Below are 20828 nucleotides of genomic sequence, written 5' to 3' on the forward strand. Positions count from 1 at the left end.
TCATCTCTGTTTGTTCTTTAATTCTTCTATATCTTTGTTAAACATTTCTTGCATCTTCTCAATCTTTGCCTCCATTCTTTTTCCGAGGTCCTGGATCATCTTCACTATCATTATTCTGAATTCTTTTTCTGGAAGGTTGCCTATCTCCACTTCATTTAGTTGTTTTTCTGGGGTTTTATCTTGTTCCTTCATCTGGTACATAGCCCTCTGCCTTTTCATCTTGTCTATCTTTCTGTGAATCGATACCTGTTTCTTAAACAAGATAATGGATGTAGAATGCTGTATTAGTTTCCTATTGCTGCCACAACAAATTACCACAAACTTAGTGGCTTAAAACAACACAAATTTATTATCTTACAGTTCTGTAGATCAGAAGTCTGACACGGGTCTCACCAGGCTAAAGTCTTGACAGGGCTATGCTCCTTCTGGAGGCTGTAGAGTAGAATCCGTTTTCTTGCAATTCCCGCTTTCTAGAGATTGCTGTATTTCTTCACTCGTGACCCCCTTCTTCCATCTTCAGAACTGGCAATAGCAGGTCAAGTCCCTTTCACACCTACATCTCTCTACTCTCTGCAGCCAGGAAAGGTTCACTGATTTTTTTTTTTTTTTTTGATGTGGACCATTTTTAAAGTCTTTATTGAATTTGTTACAATATTGCTTCTGTTTTATGTTTTGGTTTTTTGGCCCGAGGTATGTGGGATCTTAGCTCCCTGACCAATGATTGAACCTGCACCCCCTGCGTTGGAAGGCGAAGTCTTAACCACTGGGCTGCCAGGGAAGTCCCAAGGTTCACTGATTTTAAGGACTCGTGTGATTATATTGTGCTCACCTGGATAATCTAGGCTGATCTCCCCACCTCAAGGATTTTAACCTTAATCCCATCTGCAAAGCCCCTTTTGCCACCTACCATAACATATTCATGGGTTCCAGAGGATCAGGACATGGACGTTTGTAAGGGGGCCGTTGTTCTGCCTACCACAAGTGCAAGGTACTGTGCCTCGCTCTTTGTAAACCCTCAGTAAGTGGCGCTCGTTTGAGGCCCTCGGTACTCCGGGAAGTTGCAAGCTGAAGATGTGAGCCCTGGGCACAAGTAATTTAAAGCCTGGTAGGAAAATCAGAGGGGTGAGGACAGAAATGATTCTGATCCAGAGTGACCAGAGTCATGTGTGGGGTTTCCACCAAGTGCTGTGGGAAATTGAGAGGCCTCAGGTCAGTAAGTGGTCTGGCAAGTTTGAACAGAGTGAATGTGTCAATAATGTATTTAAGTGCAGAACCCAGAAAGAAATGAGGATCAACTCAAATGAGAATCTTTATAGGACAACGGGTAAGAAGGAAGGAGAAGGCAGAGGAAAAGCCTCTTCTGCCTAGAGAGTCAGGGAATTAGATTTGTTCATGTCTCTTGATTCTTCCCACTAGTCCCCCTGGACTCACTTTTTCATTATGCAGCAGATATGTGCCAGGCACTGTACCTGGCCTAGGGGATACAGTGAACACAGTACACAGAGGCCACTTCCCTGCAGCTCAGTGTGGTGAAGCAAAATAACCGTGTCAACACAGAGCCATAATACAGTGTGACAGTAGGAGCCCACAGGAAGGATGTGCCTCCTTCCCAGATTTACAGGGTGGGAAAGGCATCTTGAGGGAAGTACCGATAAAAAAGAATGAGTTAATCAGGATGCTCTGGGCCACAGGTAACAGCCCAACTCAAGTGACCTTAAACAATAATGAGCAGACTGGCTCCTGACTGGAAGCCCAGGAGTAGGGTAGGCATCAGGGTTGGTTACTCTGGTCACTTTGACTCCATTTTTCTGTGATTCCCTTGGCTGGGCTTTCCTCTCTCTGTTTATTTCACTCTCAGGCTGGCTACCCTCGTGGTCACAAGTCCAGGAGTCACATTAGGACACCCAGCATCCAGAGAAAGAAAGGCATCTCTTTCATAGACTCTCTCCTGAAAATGAGAAAACTCCTTTTCCACACACTCCCAGCAACTGGTCCCCTTGCATCCGATTGGGGTCACAGGCTCATTTCTGAGCCACTCCCTGTGTCCAAGTGCATGCCATGTCCAATTTGGCTTAGATCTAAGTTCCTGAACCTATCACTGTGGCAAGGACAGTGAACTTACACATGAGCTGATTTGGGCTGGGCAGATAATGAAATGAAAATCAAGGTGCCATTAAGAATGAGGGAGGCTGAGGGAAAGAAAGAACAGAGTGTAGGAATGGAAGTGACTTGTTCTCTCCTTCTCCCATGTAAGACTCGTTTCTGCCACTTCATACCTTCTGCTTTCCATGGATTCTGTTTCCTCTTAATTCTAGCTTTGCCATGACTTCTCTCTGCACATGCTTCCAACTTCAGCATCTGTCATTAACTGCCTCACTTCTCCGTGTCTCTCAGTTCAAATCCCCAAGCTTAATTTACCTCACTATACCAGGCTCCACCTACTTGGAAGTAAGCTGCAGAAGATCTAAATACAAGATTTATTTTGTATACTGCTCTGCCCCCAGCATCTGAACAGTACCTGGCATGCAGTAAGTGCTCGATGAATTAAATATGTGCCAAGTGAAAGGAAGATCAGCCTTCTAGCTAATCGGCTGCCTTTCAGTCAGTTGCTCCTCTGCCAGATTTTCTGTGGCTGAGGGGGTGTCCCTTGAAGGGACTGTTGACATGTCCCCTCTAGTGGTAGGAGCAGAAATTTGTTTGGATATAACTTCTACTACTATTATCCGAACTTCAGTTTACTTTTCTGCAGAATAGGATCAATGAAATCTGCCCTTTATGGCTCAGAGGGGTTCAGTATCAAGTGAGATCATGAATATGAAGGTACTTTATATATTGTAAAATGCCAGGCAGTGTAATTCAATCCTGGTGACTCACATACGCCTGGAAAACACTGATGACGGAAAGGCTATTTTACCTGTTCACTTCCACTTCTTGATGTCGAGTTATCCAGGAGAACCTCTAATTGGCTCTCTTCTTGTCCCTCTCCATTTGCTCCCCCAGGGTCACTCAGGATGTGTCAACTGTCTGGAGTGGAATGAGAAAGGAGAGTAAGTATGAGCTCTGACACCTAGGGGGTGCTGGAGAATGGTATGGGGAGGTTGGGAGAAGGGGACTTTCCTTCCTCTCTGTAGATCTAAGGAAAAGAGTGGACCCAAGAGAGGAGACTGCTGCTCTCTGCTATGTGCTTAAGTTTAGTTCATCATTATCAATACACAGTTAAACAATGAATCCCAGATAGATGGAAAGTTGAATGACCTTCCAAACCCTGTTTTTTTGATAAGCTATTGCATTTAAGGAATGATGAGAAATTCTCAGGACAAAATAGAAGAGAATCAATCACTGTTTACAAGATAACCTTATATTCTGTGACATCTCCTGTTCTTCAGGTTCTGTGTAGCCTAAGTCCTTATCAACTGGGAAACATGGGATAGAGGAAGGGGGGCCCAGGAACTTGAGGAGAGGTCAGAACTGTTCCTTCTCTCTACTTGCAGCTTGCTGGCCTCTGGTTCTGATGACCAGCACACGATTGTGTGGGACCCGCTGCACCATAAGAAGCTGCTTTCCATGCACACGGGACACACTGCAAATATCTTTTCTGTCAAGGTGAGCAGGATAAGCCACAAAGCAAGTGAATGGTGTGACTGGGCTGTGCACATGGTTGTGTTTGCATGTGTGTGTCCCATGTATACCCTGGGGTCACAGACATCTTTGTGATCTGAGCATCTGCTGGTGATTCCTGAAATTCCGTCTCTTTTCCATGCTCTGCTTCTTCTCTTAGAGCCAAGAAGCCAGCTCCAAATGAATTTGTACTTATACGTGAGTGGTGATGATGGGAGGTATGGTTCTGAGCATGAACTTCAGTAGCAGGCAGACCTGCGTTTGACTCCCTTATCTGCTCCTTGGAAGCTGTGTGAACTGGGAAAATCACCTGACCCCTCTGGGCCTGTTTACCCATCTGTAAAAAGGAAGTAGCTAAGGAAAATCCCCCACATTCATGAATAAATGAGTAAATAAATAATTTAACTAAATAAGGAAGTAGCAATCCACAGCGCTGATGTTACAGTTCAATGAGATGATCGATTTAAAAAGCACCTGTCACAGGTGATTTTAGCTGTTCTACTTTTCATAGGAAATGAGTCTGCTGATTGTTGGTGGAGGGGAGTTGAGCTGAGAAGAGGCAGCGGACTTAAAAGACTTCAGACCTCTGAAGACCTGTTATGTGGAAGTGACATGAAACTTGTGCCTCTCGGTCCCAGAGAACAGACCTAGGAATAGTGACTGTTAAGTTTTCAGAAGCAAATGTAGGCCTGATGAAGGAAAGAATTGTCTAATGCTTAGAGATATTTGAAAAAGGTAAAATGGGCCTTCTGAGGACGTAGTAAATGTCCTAGCACTGAGGTATTCCTCATTGGGAACTTCCATCTGCTAGGTTGAAGGCTGAAGGAAATGACCTTTAAGGACTTTCCAGCTCTGAAATTCTGTAATGGATGTATGTGAGAGTGAGGCTGTCCTTTGGAAAGCCTCCCTAATCTAAGAAATATTTTCCTAATTAATATCAAGATGAATTGCAAGATACCTGAAGAAGAAGATAGATTCAAGAGCTCAAAACCAACTTATTTCACTAATCAGAGCTTCTTTCCTAAGCTCTGATTCTCATCTCCTGTTCCAGGGACCAATCCTAGATGAATTTCTGTGATTTGAGAGACAGAACAATGCTGATTCACCTCTTGCATGATGAACAGAGACTGCTTTCCTTCCCTGAAAAGTGTTAGGTCCAGTTTAAATCTGTGGGGTCAGATCTGGGAAAGGGACCTAAGCTATCAGTCTGGTATCATAGAACACAAAATGTTGAGTTCAGAGACCAGAATTGGACAATGACCTTGATACTCCTTAATAGTAAGACCCTGGGCAAGGCACTTATATTCACAGACTCTCAGCCTCCTCTTCTGTTATAAAAAGGTATAGAAAAGGGTTCCTCTCTCTTCTGGTAATAAAACACCACAGATCTATTTATTTAACCCACGAGCTCCCCCTGGTGGCATCTATAGTGTGGAACGAGTATGGCAGTGGCCACAAGCTCTTCCCAAGGGTTCTCCTGTTTATTTCTGTTGCGCGTGGGGTATATGTTGTCTCCAGCCAGGATTAAAGACTACTAGTTGTCCCTAAAAACGATCAAATTCCATCTGTTTCATCTAGCCCTTATCCTGGTGAGCTATTAGAGAAGTGCATGTGGAAAGAGTGAATTGTTAAAGTCAAATGGGACTTTAGCTACTTAAATGCAGGAAAATGTCAACACCCTCTCCCCCACCCTCCCAGATCCCAGCACATTCAGCCTTGTTGTGGGTTGGGAGAAACTTTTCAACTAAGAAAAAAAGATAATTCAATCTTTCAAACTTAAGAAAGGAGAGAAGAACTCAACTAACACCAGACCCGAATATTTTTCTTCCTCAACACTAGGTGATAGAACTGTATACATTTTAAAAATTATTATTAATCAAAGTTATGTTTGTGGCTATTTTGACCTTGCCGTATGTGATCTGGAATATTTTGTTCTCAACTTCATCAGAATGATGGGGTTGTCCTTTTGAATAATGGCCACATAAAGATGTATTCTCGTGATGCTCAGCCCTTCCCCAAGTTCTGACTTTTGAGCCATTTCCAGCACTTGCCATTTTAAGGAGTGCTACTTGGAGCATTTCTGCACAGGTCCCTTTTTTCTTTTAGAATTATTTCTCAGAAGTGGAAGTTTTAGGTCAAAAGATAGAAATAGTTTTTATGTTTCTTACCTATTGCCAGATTGTTCTCCAGAAATATTTGAACCAATTTAAAACACCCACTCCCTTATAACACTAAAAGTCCTTTTCATTTCAAGACTAATTTATTACTTAATCCCCAGGTTATTAAATAGCCATCATGAGGCATATAGGAGTCAGACAAACTTGAGTTTGAATTGACAGTCCTACTGAATGCTAGTGCCGAACCTCAATTTTTATTGGGGTTATTGTTAGTATTAATAAGATAAATTACCTGCTCGATGTCTAGCACATGGTAAATGCTTAGTAAATGGTAACAGCTATGATTATCATCCATTCAGCTCTTACCTGGGGAAGAATCAGAGGAAGAGGTTTCCTTAGGTAGTCCAGGTTGGCATAGGTCAGGACCACTCTGGCAAAATAAAGGTGCACATCCTGATTTTGACCTTTAGGCCTACAGGCTGATGCTCGAGATCCAAAGTTTTCTTGGATGGGCTCGTTTTCTTATCTGATATGGAGAGGGAAAAAAAGGTGCTAACATCCAGGCTAGTCTCCTTCCGTGGCCTAGCCCCACCACCTGCCAACCTCTTCTTCAATCTCTCCCAAGCAGTTCCTGCCTCACGCTGGGGACCGCATCTTGATCACAGGGGCAGCTGACTCCAAGGTGCATGTCCACGACCTGACAGTAAAGGAGACGATCCACATGTTTGGAGACCACACAAACCGGGTGAAACGCATCGCCACGGCGCCTATGTGGCCCAACACATTCTGGAGCGCTGCTGAGGATGGGCTTATCCGGTGAGGGCCTGAGGCAGGGAGTGGGGCCTGTGCCTCCCTGGCTCCCACTCCATGTTGGTTCCCCCTTTCTATCTGCCCTACTGCTTCCTTCCACAGGCCTGGCTCCTTCCCTCCAACAGAGTTCCAGCCTCATTTGTCTGCCCAACACAGTTATCAGTGAACAAACTCCACTGATTTACTTACCCTATTCTTCACCTTCCCCACTTCTTACCCTCTCCTGAGCTTTCTTACCGTCTCCACTGGCTTTCTCACCATCTCAGATGCACAGTCTGCCCCCTCTGGGCTTTCATACTTGCTGTTCCCTCTAACTGGTTTTCTCAGTCCCAGCTCTTTCTCAACTCTTTCTTACCCTAAGGAGACAGCTTAAGAGTCACCTCCCGAGAAGCACCTTCTCTGACCATCCTATCTGAAATAGACACCCCACCATTGTTCTTTGTCTCCGTGCCCTAATTGTATCCTCTATAACTCTCATCACCCTCTATAGTTCTTTTATTTTATTTGCTTGATGGTTTACTTGTTTGTCTGTGTCCCTCACTGAGTCGTAAACTCCCCCAGCATTTTGTCTGTCTTGTCCATCTTGTCCACGTCTTTCTTGTCCTCGGTTGTGTCCCTAGAGCCCAGCACAATACCTGGCACATAGACACACTTGATACACTTCCCTTGAACAGTCGCTCAATGGGCATATTCCTGGGAGGGGGATAGCCAGCCAGAAATGGTTAAGTGGACTCTCCCCCTTTTCACTGGCCTATATCGTCACACCTTTGCCTCTACTTCCCTTCTTCTTAAAATGGTCTCATTGCCTTTCTTTAACTCCTTTCTTCAGATATAACCTTAGAACATTTTCCTTATCTCCGCAATCTGCTTTAATTGCCTTCCTTGAGATACTATGAGACTTTGTGCCCTCTTCCCTGTTACAGAGGAGGAGGGGTATCTAAGTCATGCATGAACTAGAACTCAGACAGATCAAGTCAAGTCCTCCCTCTGTCACTCAGTGTCTGGGGCAAATCACTTCACCCCCCAGACCTCAGTTTCCTCATCTATAAAATGGGAATTATCATAATATCTCTTTTGTTGGCCTGAGCATTAAAATTGAGATAGTGCCCGTAAAACTTTAGCATAGTACTTAGCAGACAGAATGCACTTGGTCGGTGGTGGGTCCAACTGTCTGGTGCGCTGGTTGACCCTGACTGACTAGACTGTGCCAGGGCAGCAGGTAGAGGCTAAGCACCTAGGGCATGGGGCAGGAGCCTAAGCACTTAGGGGCAGGCACAGTCAGGGGAGGAGTCCTAGCAGAAGGTGAACACAAGCTGGCCTTCCAGAATAGACAGGATTTGGATGGGCAAGGAAAAGCAGAGTGGACTCCCCAGCTTGAGCAGAGTTTGTGAAGGCATGGGTAAACGTGCCACATACAGGACACAGTTCTGAGGCTGTAACTGACCCACACTTAGAAAACTGAGGAGCAAGGTTGGAGAGGTATGTGAAATCATGTCTTGAAAACCAGACTGAGTAGTTTGATAGAAGTAAACGAAGAGTAAACTCAAGCTAAAAGTATTGAGGAATCTCTGCAATTTTTTGAGCAAGAAAGTGATGCAACAAAAACAATATTTTAGGAAGAGCAATCGGGTGAGGATGGCTTAGAAAGATAAGTGAACAATGAAGAAATTATTGGAGATGTTTAGGCAGAGGTGGGTGAGCACATGAATGATGCCCTCGCCATTCTCTGGATGTGCCTGTGTCCCAGCATCAAAGCAGTTCCCCAGTAGGAGTGTGCTGACGCTGGGTGGATGTTTTGGCATGACCTTTACCACCCAGATGGGACTTGGGCTTGTCCTGGCAGTTGGTGTTTCTAGGTAGGTCTTAGATGATCTCCAGATTTTCTTTTCTGTCACCTCTATACTTCTTTTGTCTCCTGCAAGAAACTAGATTAAGAATAGAATTATTCTTAATCAAGGAGCAGAGCAGAGCAGTTAAAATGCAGTCTTTCCAGCTCTGCACTGTCTCAGCGCTGCACTTACTGCAGTGTCGTCCAGGCAAGTTATTTAGCTTCCTTGAACTTCTAGTGGTACCTAGGGATGGTGTGAGAATTTATTTAGAGAGTACATGTATAACACTTGGGAACAATACTGGACACAAAGCGATTTCTCACTAAGTGTTAGTAGTCAGTAGTAATAGTACTTAGTAGCAATAATATTGATATCTGTTAAAAAAAAAAGGGTTTAGTAGTATCTACCTTAAATAATTATGTTAGAATAAAACAGAATGTGTGTGAAGCCTACTATAGGTGCCTGGCACACTGGGCACTCAAGAAATGGGAGTAGTTTTTGACATTCTTATTATTTACAAACAGGTTCAAAGCCCCTCCCAATTCCTTTGCATTTGGGCCTTGGCTTCTCCCCTGCCTTCCACCCACAGACACAACCCCCAATCCCTAACTGTGTCCTCTCTCACAGCCAGTATGACCTTCGGGAGAACAGCAAACACTCGGAGGTGCTGATTGACCTGACAGAGTACTGTGGCCAGCTGGTGGAGGCCAAGTGCCTCACCGTCAACCCCCAGGACAACAACTGCCTGGCAGTGGGGGCCAGTGGGCCCTTTGTGAGGCTCTATGACATTCGCATGATCCATAACCACAGGTATGAATAGCGCGGCCTCCCATGGGCAAGGGAACCTGGAACCTGCTGCCCCTTTCCCTCATTGCCATGCCCTCTTCTTTTTGAGGTGGGTTTTTTTTGCTTTTTTTTTTACATTTTTTATTTCTTTAATGTTGTATCTATTTCATTTATTTATTTGTGGCTGCACTGGGTCTTCGTTGCTGCGTGCGGGTTTTCTCTAGTTGCGACGAGTGGGGGCTACTCTTTGTTGCGGTGCGTGGGCTAATTGCGGTGGCTTCTCTTGTTGCGGAGCACAGGCTGTAGGCGCGCGGGTTTCAGTAATTGTGGCACATGGGCTCAGTAGTTGTGGCTCACGGGCTCTAGAGCACAGGCTCAGTAGTTGTGGCGCACGGGCTTAGTTGCTTTGCAGCATGTGGGATCTTCCCGGACCAGGGCTCCAACCCGTGTCCCCTGCATTGGCAGGCAGATTCTTAACCACTGTGCCACCAGGGAAGCGCTGAGGTGGGTTTTTTTAATTTTGTGATTCTTTTTTAAAAAATTTAATCCATGCTTATTTTGGAAAATGTGAAAAGTGTATTAAAGAAATTACCCATACTTCATTACCTGAAAGAAATCACTGTATATAGTATTTTCTGCGTGTTCTTTCACTATGAGTGTATGTACAGTTATAACTTTATACATGTAATTCCTTTATTTGTACATATAAATCTACTTTATTCTTTTTTTTTTTTAAACAAAAGTAGAATATACTCAGAATCTCCACAGAAGTCCCAGACCTGAGCGGCTCCGCCAGCTTGGGTTTTCAGTGGACTCCTGGGACAAGTGCAGAAACTTCTGGCCTGCATTACTTTCATTTGTGGATTTGGGTGACCACTATTGCTCTTCACAAACTGCATGACTTAGGGTGGACCTTGAGCTTTTAGCTTCCTCATCTGTAAAATGGGAGTAAAAGGGTGGCCATGAACCAAGACAAGTAAGCAGGACCTACTTATAGAGCACTGTAATGTATGTGTCCACAGCTGTCTAGTTGGTGGACCTTTGGGGGTGCTGAGATAAGAAAGGTACCTCCTCCTGTATCTCTCCAGGGGTATACACTTGGGTTTTTCTCCAGGAAGTGTGGTATGGTCTAGCCAGGAGTAGTGTTAGGCATTATAATCTATATGGTTTGCCTTCCCACCAGAAAGAGCATGAAGCAGAGCCCTTCAGCAGGTGTGCACACCTTCTGTGACCGGCAGAAGCCCCTTCCGGATGGTGCAGCCCAGTATTACGTAGCAGGTAGGGCTCAGCCCAACTCTGGCCCTAAACTCTTGGCAGGGTGTTGTCTCTGGGGCAGTGCAAGGAGGCAGCATGGCATGGTGACCAAGAGCAAGGGGTTTAGAATCAGGCAGACCTGGGCTTTGATGCTGACTGTCAGTGACCAGCTATCATATAACCTCTGGTAAATTACTTACCCTTGAGGAGTCTTAAATTTCTTTTCTGTAAAATGGGGTTGTAATGACTCAATGAGATAAAGCATATAACACAGTTGGCCCAGTTCATACAGTAAGGGCTCAACACTTGTAGTTGCTTTTCTGATGAAGATGATGGCTATCATCATTGATATGGTTGACTTCTCACAACTCCCTGCCCCTTTTGGGAGGGATTGGAAGCCTCACACTAGGGTAACAGGTCTGTTCCCTGCAGGTCACCTGCCAGTGAAGCTGCCCGACTACAACAACCGTCTGAGAGTGCTGGTTGCCACCTATGTGACCTTCAGCCCCAATGGCACAGAGCTGCTGGTCAACATGGGAGGAGAGCAGGTATGGACGGCTGCCCAACGTGGCTCTGCCCTTCCCCCTCCCACCCTCATATCCATCAGCCAGGGCTGTGTACCCCACAACCCCTGTGATGAGGCAGACAAGAAGCCTCATTGTAAATGACGTTACTGTGAAATGTGGAAGTGCCATGGCATCTTTGGAATTCCTAGAGAGGTGCCCTGGCCTTGAGTGTAAGGTTTAGAACTGACAGACTTGTCTTCAGATGCTGGCCTTTTGTTTACTAGCTGTGTACTGTGACTTTGAACAACTCTCTTCATTTTCCTGAACCTTGGTTTCCTCATCTGCTATTTTCCTAGGAGGAAATCCTGGGGCTCAGAGCATGCAGCCAGGCTGCAGTTTAGGGCCAGCTTTGAGAAGTGTTCTTTGATAACGGCAGGTTGCTAACCCTTCTGTTTACAACCTCTCAGTCAGGATATTTAGTAAGCCTTGCATAAATTCATTTACTCTACAAAGTCACTGAGTACTTACTCTGGGGGTAGCATTATCATAAACACGAGGGAAACAAATGTGAAATATGATCCATCCTAGGCTGATGGGAGTGACATGGCAAGTGAAACCGTTGATGACATTTAAAGTCAAGGTGTGACACAAGAGAAATGGGATGGAGACTAGGTGAGCCCTTGAGTTCAGAAGAGGGCTCTGGCTTCAGATTGCTTAGCCGTCACCTGGCTTAAAGGTAGCATAAAGATGAGTGGCGAGACAGTCTAGCAGAATGGTTTGGAGCCAGACAGACTCGGTTTTGGGTCCTGACTCTGCCACCTGCTGCTTTTATGGCCCTGGATAAATTAATTAAAGTCTAAGCCTACATTTCTTCATCTGTTCAGGGGGTGATGATAATAGTACCTTTTCGTGGGGGGGTTTCTAGGATGAAATGAAAAAAAGCCATATAAAACACTTAGCAGAGGTCCTGGAGCAAAGTAAGAATTCAATAAATGGTAAGTAATAATAGCTAATATTTACTGAGGGAAGTAACTAGCAGTGTTACTTTGGGCAAATTGCTTCTCTGCTCTGAGGCTTCAGTTTTCCCATCTATAACATGAGACCTCTGAGAACCTTGTCGACCTCATAAACATGTGATTCGAAGTAAGGACAGTATTTCAAGCCATCCACCCTAAGGGCCAGGAACTGGCGAGATTTTCCTGCCTGAGGTTTGCTGCATAGAAACACCCCTTCTCCCTCACTTGATGGTTCCCTGCTCAACACTCAGCTGTGCTCCTGAGAGCCACCCAGGCCTCGCTCACAGCCCAGCCACATTCTTGCCTCACAGTGTCCATTCTTTTCTTGACCCCTGCACTCTAGGTCTATTTGTTTGACCTGACTTACAAGCAGCGGCCGTACACCTTCCTCTTGCCTAGAAAATGCCACTCCTCAGGGGGTAAGTTCTCTCTTCGGGTATCCTTTAGGGCATCTCTGCTGGGGAGCATGAGTGTATACTGCCTCTGCTGAGAAGCCTGCCACTTACCTTGTGCTGGCTGTGATCCTGCAAAAGGAGTAGATTCTCTGAAATAACACTGTACAGTAAGAAGGAAGGTAATATTAGGTCAGAGAGGTCTGTCAAAGGGGTTTGCGTCACAGCCCTTTTCACTTCCCTCCGAAAAAGCAGGTTCTTTCCGTGGCTTGGCGCTTGAGGGCCTGAAGTAATTGTCTTTCCCTTCTCGTCCCAGCCCAGTCTCCTCATTGATTTCTTCCTGGGGCCTACAGTTGATTGAGGCACCTCCTCACCCCCCACTCCCATCCCCACCCCCAGCTAATGCCAAGTTGAAGTTATGTCCCTCTTCAGCCAGCAGAGGGCGCACAGGCTTTTCTTTATGTCCTTGCCTGCTTTCTGGGAATAGACCTACCCTGGAGGGCTAGCCCCACAGTGGAACCATCAGACCCTGTGGTGGAAGCTGGAGGGCTGCTGAGGAGAAATGAGGACCTCCTCCTAAGTTGTTGCTGTTCCTTTCTGCCCACCCCCTCTCAGAAGTTCAGAATGGCAAGATGTCCACCAATGGTGTGTCCAACGGTGTGTCCAATGGCCTGCACCTTCACAGCAACGGCTTCCGGCTGCCAGAGAGTAGGGGGCATGTCAGGTGAGGCCAGCCTGACTTTCCCAACCTTCCCAGCCCCAGTTACACCCCCACTGGACTGGAGGGAGGGCACGTCCTGTAAACCTTCCTCCTGACCGCCCCCCAGGCATACACCCCAGAGTCAGGGGACTGGGGCAAAGAGGCTTCTGGACTGTGGCTAGTGGTTCCAGTGCCACTTCTTCCTGGTAGGACTCCAGTCATGCTCAATCTGAAGCTCTGGTCCCTTGATACCAGTAGCTGGCGTCAGGACCCAGGGACTAGCTCCTCTTAGCATTGGGCTCCCTCCTATAAAGCGGTCGCACACAGACGGGCCTCCCCCATTATATTTTCTCCATTCATAGCATCTTCTAGCCTCTGTTCACTGCCAGGCCCTGTGCTGGGCTTTGGATACAGAGGTGCCCAGATCCTCTAGCCCTTGAGAGAAACGTAATTTACCTATAGAGAGATCCATGGGAGGCACTTGGGTGGTAACGAGGTTCGGCTCAGCATGGAGGCTGTAGGTGTCAGCTACTTTCATGCCCAGGAGTTTGATTAAGAATTCCCTTAAACCTGTCCAGGACAGCTTCATTTCTCCCTGGTTTTTTTTTTCCCCACTGGCTCAGAGCATCTGGAATTGTGACCATTACCTATCACAATAACCCAGGCCAAGGATAGGAGTGGTACCCTCTTTTAGATGACAGTGCAGATCCCAGGGACCAGGAAAACCTGAGTGGCCTTCAGGCAGGGCTACAGACTTCCTGAGAGGCTTCTCTGGCCTTCCTTGGTTGGCCTGACTTGGCTCTGCTTCCCGCACAGCCCCCAAGTAGAGCTGCCCCCATACCTGGAGCGTGTGAAACAGCAAGCAAATGAGGCTTTTGCCTGCCAGCAGTGGACCCAGGCCATTCAACTTTACAGCAAGGCCGTGCAGAGGGCCCCTCACAACGCCATGCTCTACGGGAACCGAGCTGCTGCCTACATGAAGCGCAAGTGGTGAGTGGACCTGATGGAAACAAGCTGCTGAGGCATCCATGGAAGGTAGCAGTGACATCCTGCTGCCTCTTAGGGCTTCTTAGGCCCAGGTTTCTCCTCTCCACCTCCAGGTTAGTGGTGGGCAAGTGCCTGACTTATTAGTCAGGAAGCCTCAAACACCAAGAAAGCTCACACTTAAGTGGAACATGTTCACAAGTAGCTTCAACATGGTGCTTTGTTAGAAAGTGTTGTGACCACTGGAAGTAGGAATTGGGAGAATGGTTAATCCCCACTCTTGGAGAATTGCGCCTTGAATTGGACTTTGAAGGAGCAGTAGAATCTTGCTAGATGGAAATGAGGCATTTGGTGAATTCAGTTGGTATCTGTTTGAAATGATTCTGCAGCTCCTTGACCTTGGGGCTTGCTTTCCTATGCTCTTGGACCGTTCGGACCAAACACAAACAAGATCCTAGACATCCGAAGCTGTCTGTGGGTCTTGCTGAGTTGTAGTGGCTGGTGGTAAGGGAGTAGGTCCATATCCTGAAGAACCCTTTATCTTTGGAGACCATCAGGGCCCCTGGCCCCTCTGCCTGCAGCACCAGCAGGCAAGCAGGCAGGCAGACCCCATCCCCCAGCCAGGGCCAGGATGGGAGATGGAGAAAGCTGGGCCCACAGCCATTTCTGCTCCGTCTGGCATCCCTCGGCTCTGCCCAGACAGACAGGCCAGCTGGTGTGCCATCGTCTGGCTGCAACTAGGCAGGCCAGAGGGGGAAGCTTAAGAAACCCACCCAAGTCAGCAGGATGGTGGATGGGGGTTCGGAACGATGCTGCCCCCACGGGCCTTAGCTCAGGCATCAGGAGCTCGCCAAGGGCTCAGATGGCAGCCAACCCCAGGAGACGACAGCTTTGGGGCCATCCTGAGGTGTGTTGCCCCTCTTTCCCAGCAGGTGGGTAGAATGCAGTGGTGTTCAACCAGGCTCTAGGCTAAGAGCTGTCTCATTCCTGCATTCTTGCTAAGAGAGACTGATGATTTCCCAATCCATGGGTACCCTCAACATGTTCTCTGAATTCCTACTATGCACTAGGAACTAGGGACACAAAGTTATGTCACTCTGAGTTCTTGTGCTCCAGAGTGCCCAGTCTCTGGACAGGGGATAAAGATGTGGACATGCTTCATCACCAAAGAGGCAGGAAGCAGTAAGTCTTTGAATGATCAGGTGAAGTGCTGTGGGCATCAAGAAAAGTTAGGTCACTTTAACTGGGGATCAGGGAAGCACCAGGAAGATGTGATGTCTGAATGGGCTTTCAGTGTCAGCAGGCTTAGACGGGAGATGCAAGGAGGAGCGGACTGTGGGGGAAGGACATTCCCAGGGAGATGAAATGGTGTGAACAGAGGCGTGGGGGTGGGGGGCTGACTGAAGAGCTTGTTTGCAGAACAACAAATCCATTTGGCTGGAGCCGAGGGTTCGGGCAGGGACTGGCAGGAGATGAGTCTGTGAGGTAGCCTGGGGCCAGCCTGGGAAGGACTTGGAATGCAGAGCGGTGGCGTTTTGGCCTTGATTCAGTGGACAATGGGCAGCTACTGAAGAGTTTTGAGCAGGAGAGGGCTGTGCTGAGGGCTGTCCTTTCAGGGAGATTGATCTGGCAGTGAGTCTGGATGGGTGAGCCCTGGGGCCAGCCTGCTCTCTCCCCAGCCCCACATGCCTGCCAGTGACCCCTAGAATGTCACATTCTGTCCCGGGCCAGTCTCCCCAGGGCTGCCATCTGCTCCTGGATGCAGTGGGAGCGGCCACCCTCTGGCCCCTGGCTGCTCTCTGGTCTGGCTCTCTCCAGGAGCTCTGAGGGGCACCTTGCAGGCAGCAATTGGGTTTCCAAACAGCGCCTGCTCCTTCGTCCCAGCCACCCGTTCTGACTCAGGCCGTGCCATCGAAGCACTCTGTCTCCTGCCCGCCCCCACCCTGGCTGAGCTGCTTGCTCCTGGTCTGAGCATGGCCGCTCCAAGGACCGGGTGCTTCCTCTGAGTGCTGTAGGAGAAGGAGGGTCGGGAGGATAGCGCCCATGTTGGGCCTGCTCTGGCCCCGTGCAGGGGAGTTGTGAGCTGTGCCTTGGTGGCGGGACCGTCAGCTCCAGGGAGTGCTGCTTAGCACAGTTGGGTCCTAGGCCCCCCTCAACCCAGCAGGAAAACAAAAAACAAAGAAACCCCCACAGCTCCCAAAGGAGAAGTGGCTCCTGTGACCCACCTGGCTCTCCAGATAAGAGGTGGGAACTGGTCTGTGGAGCTGGGGGAAGGTGTATTTTATATTCCGGCACAGGGTGGGAGAAGGAGGGGCTTTTTCTTTGGCCCCTCCCCACCCCCCCCAAAACCATTCCCACTTCCCCATATCCATCCTTTGGGAGTTTGGAGAAGTCCGTGTGGGTGATTTGGAGCTCCTGGTGCATGCCCGCCCCCCGCCATCAGCTTCCAGAGAACTGACTCTGCCAGACTGTCAGGCCCCATCCTCCAGCCCTGGGAGGTAGAGGCCACAGCTGCTGTGGATCAGTCAGCCAGGACAGAGGGGGGTCTGGCTGAGGGCTTGCTGCCTGCTGGTCAGACCCTGAGTCCCCAGCCTGGCACTTCTGGCTTCCCCGGACCACGGAACTGTCCTTGAGGGCCCCCCGCCTTGGACATGGCTTTGAAGGCCAGCCGGGGGGATTTGAGGAGGTGGATAGAGGAAGGGAGAAGGAGAGCTTGGGGAGCCTGAGGCGGGCAAGATGCCAGGCCTTCTGCTGCAGAGCTGCGGGTGCCTGAGGTGAGCGGGTGCGCAGTTGCACTCTGTGTCCAGCAGAGGGCAGCCGGACACTGGTTTTTGCCTCCCACCCACCTCCCACTCTCTACCTACCCTGCCAAGACCTCGGGGCTCCTGGCTTGCCTCCTTAACCTAGTCTGTCTCCTGGGGAGCAAGGCCTGGGCTGAGCCAGGATTCTCTTCATCCCCAAGTACCCTTGCCCTGAGATCTCTCAAAGGTGGGCTGGGGTGGCCACAGGAAGCGCAGGAGACGGAATGGGGACTCCCTGCTTGCCATGTGGCCCCACCTCCAAGCCACATTCCCCTGCCTTCCCAGGGATGGTGACCACTACGATGCCCTGAGGGACTGCCTCAAGGCCATCTCCCTAAACCCGTGCCACCTGAAGGCGCACTTCCGCCTGGCCCGATGCCTCTTTGAGCTCAAGTACGTGGCTGAGGCCCTGGAGTGCCTGGATGATTTCAAAGGGAAGTTCCCGGAGCAGGCCCATAGCAGCGCTTGTGATGCACTGGGACGCGACATCACGGCCGCCCTCTTCTCCAAAAATGATGGTGGTGAGTCGGCACTGAGGAGGGGTTGCTGTCACTCTATCTATTTGAGGTGCTACAATGACATTCTGGAGAGGACATAGTTCTGAGATAGGAGAGGCCTAGGCTCACATACTGATTGAGAAGCCACATGACTTTGAGACAGTCACTTGGTCTCTTTGAGACAAGGATTAGCAATACCATGTTTAAGGCACCTGGTGTTTTCCCCCTGGGACTCAGGATAGGAGTCAGCTGAGCCCAGTGTGCCTCGCAGGTCATTCTCTTCTGCTCACAGACAGGGCCTTGGCCATTCCATTGGGATCTGAGTTCGGGGTAGTTGGCTGGGGTGCATTTGCTCCAGTTTGCATGGGTGCAAAAGAAACAGCAGCACAGGGCAGTAGAAATGCCGTGGGCACAGGTGTGGAGCCTCAGTTCCAATCTCAGCTCTGCCATGTGAAACCGTGTGACCTTGGGCAAAGCACAGCCTCTCCGAACCTGCTGCCTTACTTGCAGAGAGCATTCGAGGCCCTGCCCAGCTCACCTGGGTAGCACTGGAGAGTAAACTAGGTAGTTGTGTGGTCTACAAACATGAGAGGGGAGCTCACTGAGGGCAGACGTGGATCCTCCCTGTCTCCTTTGCAGTTTACTAACCACGGGTTGATTCATTAGTCTGAATAGTGCCAGGCACTGTGCTGGGTCATGGGAATATATCTGGGAACAAGTCAGATGGAATTTCTGTATTCATGAGTCGATAGCCTAGTGAAGGAACCAAGCGATGAAGGAGAAACAAAGAATGCCCTGCGGCCCTGCTAGGGTGCAGGTGTGGTGGGGAGGGCTTGATGGCAGTCTGGGGTTCTTGAGGAAGAGACATTCAGGCTGAGATCTTGAGGATGCGGAGGAAGAGTTAACTAGATGCAGAGTGTAGCTGTGGGAGGTAAAGAGTTCCTGGCAGAGGGACCAGCACGTGCCAAGGCCCTGAAGCAGGCAGGAACAAGGCACTAAGAAGACAGGTATGATTTTACCCAAGGCACTTAACCGATTAGTACCTCATTTGGATCCATGATAACTTGTCTTCTAGAGAGGGAGGGCTTGACCTTACTGCCTTCAGACCTATGGATCTATTTAGAAAAATCACCCCCTCAAGGCTCTCTTGGCAGTGCTTTACCCTCCCCTCCCTGCTTCTCACATCCACAGAAACAGACCTTGGGTCTGTGCATCCTTGGGGCTTCCAGACGTTATTCAGGGACCTAAGCCAAGGCCCTCCTGGCATCAGAGGTCTCCTCTTGAACACCCTCAAGGGCAGGATCCAAAGATGCTTCTTTCTCATAGTTGTTCCCAGTTTTCCAGGGAAGAGGTAGAGACGGGTAGCCCTACATTGCTTACCGCTTGGACAGAAAACAGGGTCAAGGGTGGGGAAAAAATGGGGGAGGCGAGAGAGGGACAGGACTCTCACCTTTCCTTGTTCTGTGCCCTCAGAGGAGAAGAAGGGAGCTGGTGGTGGTGGCAGCGGCCCCGTCCGCCTCCGCAGCACGAGCCGCAAGGACTCCATCTCAGAGGACGAGATGGTGCTGCGGGAGCGAAGCTACGACTATCAGTTCCGCTACTGTGGCCACTGCAATACCACCACGGACATCAAGGAGGCCAATTTCTTTGGCAGGTCTGAGGCCCTGAAAAGGAGGAGGGCACAGCCCAGCTGGCAGCAGGAGGTTGGGGTTGGGGGGGGCGGGGCATGGGGACACAATGCTTTCAGAAAAGTCTCACATCCCAGTTCTGCCTTTGTACCCTTGGGCAAATGGCTTCATCTCTGTGCGTCTCAGTTTCTTCACCTATAAAGTGAAAGCAGCCCTCCCCACTCAAGGGGCCATAACGAGGACTAATGAGGTAATCCAGAAAGCATCCAGCGCAGCACCTGGACTCTTCCTTACCCACACCTCCTGCTCCCTGTGTCCCCATGTGCCAGAGCTTGGTTTCTTTATCTGGATGCTTGGAGCCTTGGGCAAGCACCCTCATAGGCTGTCAGTCTTGGCAATCTTTTTTGCCTAGAACTGTGCCGCCGGTACTGAGGGACCTAGCCCATGTCTCAGACACCATCACCCCCAACCCTCCTTTGCAGATGATGTACTTTCTTTGGGTAGGTGGGATACATGAATGTGAATTAAGAATCTCCATCAAGATCCCTTCTAAATGTCAATGGTGTGTCAGGGGCAGATGTGCTGTAGGATTTTAGGGTCTGGATCCAGGAAGGCTAGGACTACTGAGGGAAGGCTTAGGCAGGAGTGTTCCCAGAGACCTAAGAGATGCACGATCTGGTCCTGCACCCAGGGTGCTTATAATGTACTTCGGGGGAGAGTAAGTAGGAGGGACCTAGGCAGTCCCTGACCCTGAGTTTAAGAGAACAGTTGAACAGTGACACCGCTCTGCAGTGTGGAGAGGATTACCATGTGCATGGGAGTTCCGAGTCAGGTAAAGACCCCAGAGTTCAGGGGGCTGAGTGGCTCCAGACTTCCGTGCTCTCCCTTTCCCTAAGCCATGCAGCCTCTGCTTGAGGCCACAGGGCAGTACCCCACCTGACCTCCCTGCCCTTTGCCCCCCCGCCAGCAACGCTCAATACATCGTCAGTGGCTCTGATGATGGCTCCTTCTTCATCTGGGAAAAGGAGACCACCAACCTGGTCCGCGTGCTCCAGGGGGACGAGTCCATCGTCAACTGCCTGCAGCCGCACCCCAGCTACTGCTTCTTGGCCACCAGCGGCATCGACCCCGTTGTGCGGCTGTGGAACCCCCGGCCAGAGGTGAGGGTGTGGCAAGGTGGCAGATGCCAGACAGGGAGGAAGGTAGGGATGGACCCTATGCGCGGCCTCCAGCTGAGCCCATGCGGGTTGGGAAGGGCAGTGAGTCATACAGAGGCTAGGAGCTGCTCGGATGAGTGAGCTCTCACCCCAGGGCCCCAGGCTGCATCAGGGTGGGAGCTAGCAAGCTCTGAAAGCTCCAGATGAAGTGGGCAATTCCAGGGGCAAGAATTGTCTCCTGCCTTCCAGAGGCATATCCTTGAGCCAGCTGGCAAAGGTGAGACTCACATATGGGAAACAGCAACCAAGGACTGGGTGCGGGAGGGCAGGGAGGGAACCAGGTCAGCTCCAACACCACCTCATGAGAACGGTACCTCAGAGGCTCCCTAGGTACCCTGCCCCTCATATACCACTGCCTTGTGTCCCCCAGAAGCTGTGCAGAGGCCTGTCCCTCAGTCACACGAGAAGTATGTAGGTTTTAGAGTCTGATGGGCCTAAGTTTGAGTCCTGGTCCCTTCACTTACTGCCTGAGGGACTCAACCATCTCTGATCCAGGTTTTTTACCATCTGTACATTGGAATGGGAATGACAGCACCACCTCAGAAGGTTGCTTTGAGGATTAAAGAAGTGATGCCTGTGGTGTGTCCGGCCCACAGGGACACTTAGGACGGTGTGGTAGTCAGTGTGGGTAGGCAGGTGGGCTGGTTCCCCTGCCCTCTGCCCCACCTCCTCC

At 49.4% G+C, this 20828-nt stretch overlaps 1 protein-coding gene across 4 annotated transcripts in view; it reads left to right on the forward strand.

Moving 5' to 3' along the window:
* Positions 1-20828, forward strand: part of WDTC1 (WD and tetratricopeptide repeats 1) — a 68444-nt gene that overhangs the window by 44961 nt on the left and 2655 nt on the right. For 3 of the 4 annotated variants that reach the window (XM_059916338.1, XM_059916347.1, XM_059916329.1), the window contains 12 exons: positions 3001-3047; positions 3492-3603; positions 6361-6551; positions 9002-9184; positions 10344-10438; positions 10847-10962; positions 12280-12355; positions 12944-13052; positions 13845-14018; positions 17099-17334; positions 18784-18964; positions 19906-20098. In XM_059916338.1, the coding sequence (XP_059772321.1) occupies positions 3001-3047; positions 3492-3603; positions 6361-6551; positions 9002-9184; positions 10344-10438; positions 10847-10962; positions 12280-12355; positions 12944-13052; positions 13845-14018; positions 17099-17334; positions 18784-18964; positions 19906-20098 (1713 nt within the window). The remainder of the gene's footprint in view (positions 1-3000; positions 3048-3491; positions 3604-6360; positions 6552-9001; positions 9185-10343; positions 10439-10846; positions 10963-12279; positions 12356-12943; positions 13053-13844; positions 14019-17098; positions 17335-18783; positions 18965-19905; positions 20099-20828) is intronic. The other variant, XM_059916357.1, reaches the window with a different exon arrangement.

The sequence above is a fragment of the Balaenoptera ricei genome, chromosome 1, assembly GCF_028023285.1.
Source record: "Balaenoptera ricei isolate mBalRic1 chromosome 1, mBalRic1.hap2, whole genome shotgun sequence".
NCBI lineage: Eukaryota > Metazoa > Chordata > Mammalia > Artiodactyla > Balaenopteridae > Balaenoptera > Balaenoptera ricei.